The sequence below is a fragment of the Diorhabda carinulata genome, chromosome 3, assembly GCF_026250575.1.
Source record: "Diorhabda carinulata isolate Delta chromosome 3, icDioCari1.1, whole genome shotgun sequence".
NCBI classification, from domain to species: Eukaryota; Metazoa; Arthropoda; class Insecta; order Coleoptera; family Chrysomelidae; genus Diorhabda; species Diorhabda carinulata.
In genome coordinates, this window is record NC_079462.1 from 33,681,924 (window position 1) to 33,689,670 (window position 7,747).

The following is a 7,747-nucleotide window of genomic DNA, read 5'->3' on the forward strand; positions in this document are numbered from 1 at the left end:
GACATTTTCAAACCATTGCTGCTGACGTGTTCTTTGTACTGCCTTTTTATGATATGATACTCAATTAACGATAACAGAACTTGTGAAATCATATCTGTAATTCGTTTTAGTAATACTAAGTCTTTGTTTACTGATGAACTGGCTCAAGCCATTCAAGTAGAACCGCAAAATTACAATGAGGGTTATTGCTATGAAATTTTTGCAAATCTTGTCATCACCAATTCTTGAAATTGATACTGAGAAGCTGTTTGGAAACTTTGCTCACGTTGGGTAGCGAAATTTTTTCTTCAAATAGTCAACACCCTAGGAATTAAACGTCAATCCATGGAATGGGCATATACTTAGTCCTCAAAAAGTAAAATTTCAACAAATTCTGACCCCTCAAAAATTCATGTGCATCGGGACGGAAAAATCAATGCAAATGCTTGCTGCGAGATCATCACGCCTCACAATGCAGAATGAGCGTTGAGGATTACTGCCAAAAGGTCAGATGTCACTCTGCGAACGTGACAAAAAACTACTACAGTCACTTGGCTGGCACGTGCCAGTTCCCTACAGTTCAGACCTCACTCCTAGTAGCTTCCCCTCTTCGTACACCTTATATTTCCTTGATGGTCAATACTTCAAAGATGATGGTGAGATGAACGAATTTGTTTCCATATTATTTTAAACACTGCAGTCAATCTGCTATGACAAGTAACAATTTAAGTTTAAAAATTAATTTAATGCTTATAGATTTTTGTACAATACATATTTTTTGTATCTGTACATGTCTTCTTATATTCGTATAACCAAGTGGAATTTACTTTGTGAATATATTTCTTAAATCACGATTATAAAGCTATGGATATCCGTAATTAATGTCAATATATTCAAATTTATCTAGACAACTGACACGTCCATTTCTTAAGTCTCGGCTCTGAAATTGTCATATCTTGTTTTGAATTTTGTTTATTCTTTGAAATTATAATTTTACTAATCTATTCCATTTCCGCCGTCTGTGATCTTTTGAAAATTAAATTAAAGGAAATAGGTTGTTACATAATGATAACACCTGATATGAACATATGATTTAATTGACTAGTACAAAGCATAATTATATCTATATAAAAAGATATATCAAAAAAAACTACTGGGAGCTTTCTATTATTCACAGAATTATGCCGGATGAATACTTCGTTTCAGTTCCATTTCGTGTGAATAACATACCTTAAGAAGTCTTTATATATTTTAAAATTTCCAGCTGAAATATTTTATGGATGAATATTGAAATATCCTGTAAATATAAACGATTTATGTTTGGGGAATGATTTCTCTTATGATTTTCAAAATATTAAAAAAGTATGTAATCATAGAATACAAACGAAATACACTTTGGGTATATACACAGAACGATTTTGATAATAAAAAAGTGTTTTATCAATTTTTTGGTTGTACGAGTCATTTGCTCATTTCATATTGGTATTTATGAAAAAGTCGTGTTAAATTACCAATTTGGTAATTACCCGTATTTTCTTTATAACCCTATATATGAAAACTGAAATACAGAAACGATTTTGTGATTTCACTTTTCATAGTTCGTATTTAATAATCAAAATGGCTCATGTAAGTATATTAAAGACAAACCCAAAACGGATAATAATGTTATTTTCTTATTTTTAGAAACTTTATACAATATGTTTGATTATGATTTTGATTGCTGCAGGTAACTATTATACTTTCTCTAACCTTTCTTAGTCTACTAATGATTTTTTTCAAGGCACGTTCGTGTATTTAATTAGATATTTCATCCCTATATTCGCGTTTTTTATATAACGAACTCATTACCAATAAATTTGTTATTATTATCATTGTAGTCGCATGTTCAGAAGAAGAGAAACAGCCTAAATCAAGACATAAACATCATCATTCCACAACAGTAGAATCGACCACAACACCAACCCCAACTACAGCATGTACAGCATCCACAGCGTCTAGTAAGTATATTAATAGTTGAATTAAGTCTTCATATGAATGTTAAAATTTATAGTTATTTATTACATGACGAGTAAACTAAGATTTAACAGTGCTTGTATCACATCTGTGGAAATATATATTTATCTTGACCAAAATTTTATAATGAGAAACTAGGATCCATGCGGGCAAATAAACTCACACATACACAAACGTGCGCGTGTGAAAACACGTCCCCCTAAGCATCCCCTGTCATTTCCACAGTTTCTCATCCTCGTTCGCATCCCAGCTTCGCGCGTAGACTCCTTCCTCTCCTCTGAGATCAACGGGAGATTCTGGGAAGTCTTAAATTTTTGTTAATAGCTAGCCGATTGGGTATAAACTCTTGTCTTCTTGGTCCATACGTCTTAATGTGTGTGTGTGTGTTTTCGCTGCTTCGGTAAACCTTTTCTAACCTTCTTCAGCAAGAAAAGATCTAATCCGAAAGCCTTCTCTACAGCTATCCCCGAAGTATAACTCAGCATTTGCTTGTGAAGTGCGGAGTTACCGGAGGGCGTCCTCTTGTGTATGGGTTGACGCGGAAAACTATTTCTTGTTTGTTGTTTGTTTTTTTAACTTTTTTGTTTATGATTTTTTTTTGTATTTTTTTACTAACCTAACTTACCCTACTTAACCCATCGATCCATTCGTCTTCTCGGACTGTTTTCTGAAATCCTCTCTGGTGTACCTAATCGAGTTCCTTAATTGCGCGTTGCCAGCTCCTTTCTGTCCTGTTGTCCAGTACTTTTTGTGGTCCCGTTTATCCTTATAGTTCATCGCTTCTTGTTGTCCAGTCGACATTTTATATTTATCGTTATGTTTTGTTGGGTCTGTAGTTTTTTTCAAGTGGTTAACTTTTGATAAATTTTTTATTTTGTCTTATATACAATAATTATATACATGAATTATACAAAAAGCACTGAACGTAACACCCACTAACTATTCCATTGAATTTGTTCATGATATTAAAGTTTTTTTTGTACTTTTACCCACCTTGAACCAATTTGTAGCAACGTATTACACATTTTTGGAATCAGCTTTTCAACTTTTAGTTGAAAATGTTAGTGTTTGTTTAGCTGTACGGTTATATGCTCTGTATAATTGCACCAAAAAATCAAAAATATGAAGCAGTCCGCAAGCCCCATGAATTTCTATATTATCCATCGTTTTCACGACATTTTCTATGTCCTAATGAACCTTATTTGAGTACATTGTACTTTGTTTCACAATTTGAGTATGTATTTTTTATTTATTATACCATTTTTGTTTTAGGTAAAAGAGAAAGTAACATTTTCGCGGATATAAATGGTAAGTGGAAACGCCTTTGAAATGAAGACTTAAATTTTCAAAATTTAATCGAGTTGTGCATCAGGAAAATTGATCATTTTTCGCTGAAACTGAACCTTGTTGTACAGGAATCGATTGTATTATAACATATTAGTACTTACTAAAGAAATCTCTCAATTATTTAAAAAAATAGCAGTCCAGAGTGGTCAAATACGCAGAAATATTCCAAATATTACAAAAGTACATCTAGAAAGACCATATTTATTAGAAAGACATACAGCTAGCATTTAACTTTGCCGATAGTGAATGGAACCAGACGTCTTTATCACTTCGTCGCTCTTCGGAGGACACAAATTTCTACAAGGAAACTTGAAAATCACAGGAAGCAAAGTCAGAGCTTTAGATTGGATTATCAAACAATTCTCAGCCAAATTTCGTCAAAACCACCTCAGCTGTGCCTAAAAGCTGTATGTGGACAATCATTGCTATTGAGGAGAATAACATCTGCATTCAATGCCTCTTGTTTTGTCTGACACCTCGCAATTTTCGTAATGTTTCGCGTAGTGTTTTGGGAATTGAAAAATTTCATCTCGGAAATCTGCTACGATGCGGGACTTGTCATGTATTTGATACATACGTGCAGTTGATACAAATAATTTTCTTAACTTTAAAGGGAAAACATCGGGAAACTTACTTTATAGATGTTAGACACATACAATTATTATTTAGTCAAACAAAATAAATTTTTGAAGGTATCAGAATAAAATGTCATTTGCTAAGGAATAGAAGTGATTCCAAACACAATATCAATAAATTTGGTTTTCAAGGATTCTTTTTCTTTTTTTTCAGAACTCATCGGCATATTGAAAAGTAAGAAGATTAATCCTTATAACGCTTTTATTTCCAATTTTATGGAAATTGATAAAATTTTTTGATTTACAGATTTATATGCACAAGTTCAAGGTAAGGTGTTATACTTTTTTCATTAATTAAATCAAAGAATCAAAAAAACAGTGTTAATATCTTAATTTTTTAATTCTAGAAATATGGGATATGATTTCTGGTAAGTTTAACTTTGATTTATTTTTTATTTTTCAAGATTTTCATTGTTTAATTCACAATTTTAAAGTCAAAACACCACATTAGACAACAAGAAAGTGGAAAAATAAAAATGGAGATAGCCAACAGCAAATTAAATATATTATGATCTTAATATAATAGTATAATAGCAGAAACGAAGATGATATGATGAGAAATAAGGTGATTTTACAAAAGATCGAACAGGAACCAAACGGAAACAAAAATGCTCAAACTGGTCAAGACAGAAACATCACAAAGCCAAAGCAAAATGACAGAAACAAAAAGATATGAGATAAGAATATAAGAAAAACTCAACTAAAACAAGTAACACAGGAATAGGTCAGACAAGGGAAAACAGTACAGCACTTAAAAGAAGTGGCAAAAGATCCGAAAGAGTGGAAAAAAATTAATAAAAGGACAATAAAAACTGAGATCCCAATGCTTTGACGCTCGAAAGGGCATAAACAGTTCTAGAAAAAAAGAAAAAAGACAATACTTTAAACAAAAAATGGAAATCTGTTGTTTATGTTCCAAAAAACCTTTAGGTAGGTATTGAACTCCTACCATATATAGCATTTAGTACGGACCTCAGATTACTGTTATTCAGATCCATGGCGAAACGCTTGCTTGAGAAAAAAAATTGAATTCAAAGGAGATGTTGAAAATACAGAGAGACAATTTTTTGTATCTAAGATTAAAGAATAATTTCACCAAGGTCTCAAAGAACTTGCTGAACGTTCTGTTGAAACTATAGAATACGATTGCCATGGTTCGAACTATTATGAAATTCAGTATTAGTTAGAAAATCAATTTGCTAGTATATAAATCTTGCAATTATTATATAATAATACGAATTGGAGTATAATAAAATTACAGTTCATGGAAGAATCCACCAAACAAAATCCCTGAAGGAATCCCTGAAAATGCGATTCTCCTAGGTATAAATCTTGTTCCATTATCAAAATGGGAAAAGGAAAAGAAAGTAAAACATGAATAGCTCAACATTATATATGAATTTTACGAAAATTGTTATATATTATTGATATTCGTTAATATATGGAGCTATTATTAAATCAATCGTGAAGAATTTTTGATATGATATGATATGAAATATTATTTTTTTAATCACAAACATATGTTCAATCCATTCTAATGATCATTTATAAGCAACGATTAATTTGTATATGTATATTTTTGTAACAAATAATGTTTTTATTTTTTAGCTGCTCCGGCAAAAGAAAAAATTAATAAAGCGTTGAGTGAGTAGTTCAACTTTTCCGATAAAATCAAGCAAATAATCTCAAAAAATTCCAAATTGATTGAATTTATTGTTTTAGAGAGAGTAGGAGACATACACAATGATGTAGTATTAGATATTCTAAGAGGAATAACTGGAGGTAATTGAAGAGATTTTATATATAAAATTGCAGATGAGCCAATTTTGTTTATATATTGATATAGTTGGTTTTAAACTCATTAAAATGATGTGTCTAATTTTACGTTTTTTACAGTGAATCAATTAGTGTGTAGTATGACACTTCAGGTACCATCTTTCTACATTATTTTCTCTCTCACACAGTACTCTCAGGTCTTCGCATGTTTCATCTTACCATCTGGATTTCGGTATTACTTTTAATGTAATATCTGTGATTTAATGTTTATTATGTCTTCCCTTTCCATCTGGTTCCTTATTTAGTGCTTCTTGAGTAGTTATTTATATTTCTTTCCTTCTAGTTTTCTTTCGTTTTGAGGATTCTTTTTATTTGTTTCCTCTCTATTTTCGAGTTTTTCCTCTTGTTCATGTATTAGATTTATCACTTTATTTGCTTTATGACCATATTATTGCGTATCTAGTACATTTTTATTCTTGTACTTCAATTGAGATGAATATCGTTTAAAAATGATATTTTCAGTATAGTTTAGTATCTGCTTTGATTAATTTATTATTATCTAATTACAAATAATTCTTCTTGATTCACAATTAAATCATCATTCAAAATTAGCAAATCTGTCAACATATATTCTTAACCCGAACATTAATCTGTTTTTTTCTCATCAATTTGACTAAAATTTGACTTTGTTTTTACTTATTTCAGAAGATCAAAAGTTTTCAAACGTATTTGATGTCGTCGGTAAGTATTAAATGATTTTGTTTTTCTAGTTATTTCATTAGAACAACGTTCAAACTTGCGAATTAAAATATTAGAGGAAAACCACAAAAATGAGATAAAAGCATTTGCCCAACTTCTAAAACATCGGATTATATCACAATGTTCTCAAGTACAATTCAATAACCGAATCATCGTATTGATTTACCATATTACTTTGTAGGGGTTGTCATATTTTTGGATTGAATCAAATTAAAAAACGCTATCTGTCTATAATTAAAAAGATTTACATCAGAATCATTATGACTACATGAGAAATATACAACTGCTAGACAATAATTATACTACTACTCCCAAATTTAATAAGTTTGATATGTGTTTACTCTCTGAAGCTTTAAATATTCCCAAAAACTTAAAACTAAACTTTCTACCTGGTCCTAATTTTTTATCTACATTTCTACTACGAGAATGTGTGACAATTCTTCTTAAACGAATTTGTTTTTTATTAAATCTCTTCTTGAATTCTGAGAGTAGTGGGAAACTGGAAGAAACTAGGAAAGGATAATAATAATACGATAATACGACGATGTTTTCCACTATAATCAACCATTCTTGTACAATGAATAGCATTGTTTTCAATTTAATGTGTCGTATGATTTAATAATCAAACATTTTGGAACACTCTGTCTCTCTTTCCGAACGCCTGGACATAAAAAAATTAAAACTGGTTGTAGAGAATCGAAATTGTTTACTCACGTCTTCCTCAAATGCATTTTCATCATACCAGAAGCTTATAAATTCCATATTTCATTGAATTAACATACTGACTTAAGGCTGAGTGAAAATTTCTAATATTCATCTACTTACAGGGTATGTACTGAACGAGATGAAAGAAGAACTGGTAGAACTACTGAATTAGTGAGGAATACTTGGAGCACTTCGTCCATTTATGAGATATATTCAAATCGAATAAAAGTACTCACAAAAATATGTGTTTCATTTATCCTCTATAATTTAAAAAAATCAGAAGTGTTTTTGCAAGCTACCTGCCTTGTTTGACAATATATTTTTATAGTCGGAGAGCTGGTCGCCACTTCGACTAAGGTACTTTCACAAGGCTGAAACTTTTTCTATTTGCTATTTAATATATTTAAAGTAAAAAAATCAACTTCTGGCATAGTTATCGTGGTTGCAACAATATACACTGTTTTTTGCAAATTGCAAATTTTTTATTTGAAAAAAGGTATCTGGGTAGTACAGTATTTTCATCACAAAAGTCT

The 7,747-nt window shown here is 30.8% G+C and overlaps 1 protein-coding gene across 1 annotated transcript; it reads left to right on the forward strand.

The window, feature by feature from the left end:
* The first annotated feature begins 1,513 nt into the window (after positions 1-1,513).
* On the forward strand, positions 1,514-7,455 carry LOC130891272 (uncharacterized). The gene is made up of 11 exons (XM_057795910.1): positions 1,514-1,605; positions 1,663-1,705; positions 1,857-1,976; positions 3,265-3,300; positions 4,129-4,149; positions 4,222-4,242; positions 4,322-4,342; positions 5,583-5,618; positions 5,697-5,756; positions 6,456-6,491; positions 7,337-7,455. Exons 1-11 carry the CDS (start codon positions 1,531-1,533, stop codon positions 7,384-7,386), a joined length of 519 nt encoding a protein of 172 aa, XP_057651893.1. The 5' UTR covers positions 1,514-1,530; the 3' UTR covers positions 7,387-7,455.
* The last annotated feature ends 292 nt before the right edge of the window (positions 7,456-7,747 follow it).

What these genes read in the sequence shown, in the direction of transcription:
- LOC130891272 (XM_057795910.1), top strand. Translation starts at nt 1,531, where the DNA reads ATGAAAACTGAAATACAGAAACGATTTTGTGATTTCACTTTTCATAGT. An exon ending in TACAGCATCCACAGCGTCTA is followed by an intron (nt 1,977 to 3,264) that starts GTAAGTATATTA and finishes TTTTTGTTTTAG; the next exon opens with GTAAAAGAGAAAGTAACATT. An exon ending in CATTTTCGCGGATATAAATG is followed by an intron (nt 3,301 to 4,128) that starts GTAAGTGGAAAC and finishes CTTTTTTTTCAG; the next exon opens with AACTCATCGGCATATTGAAA.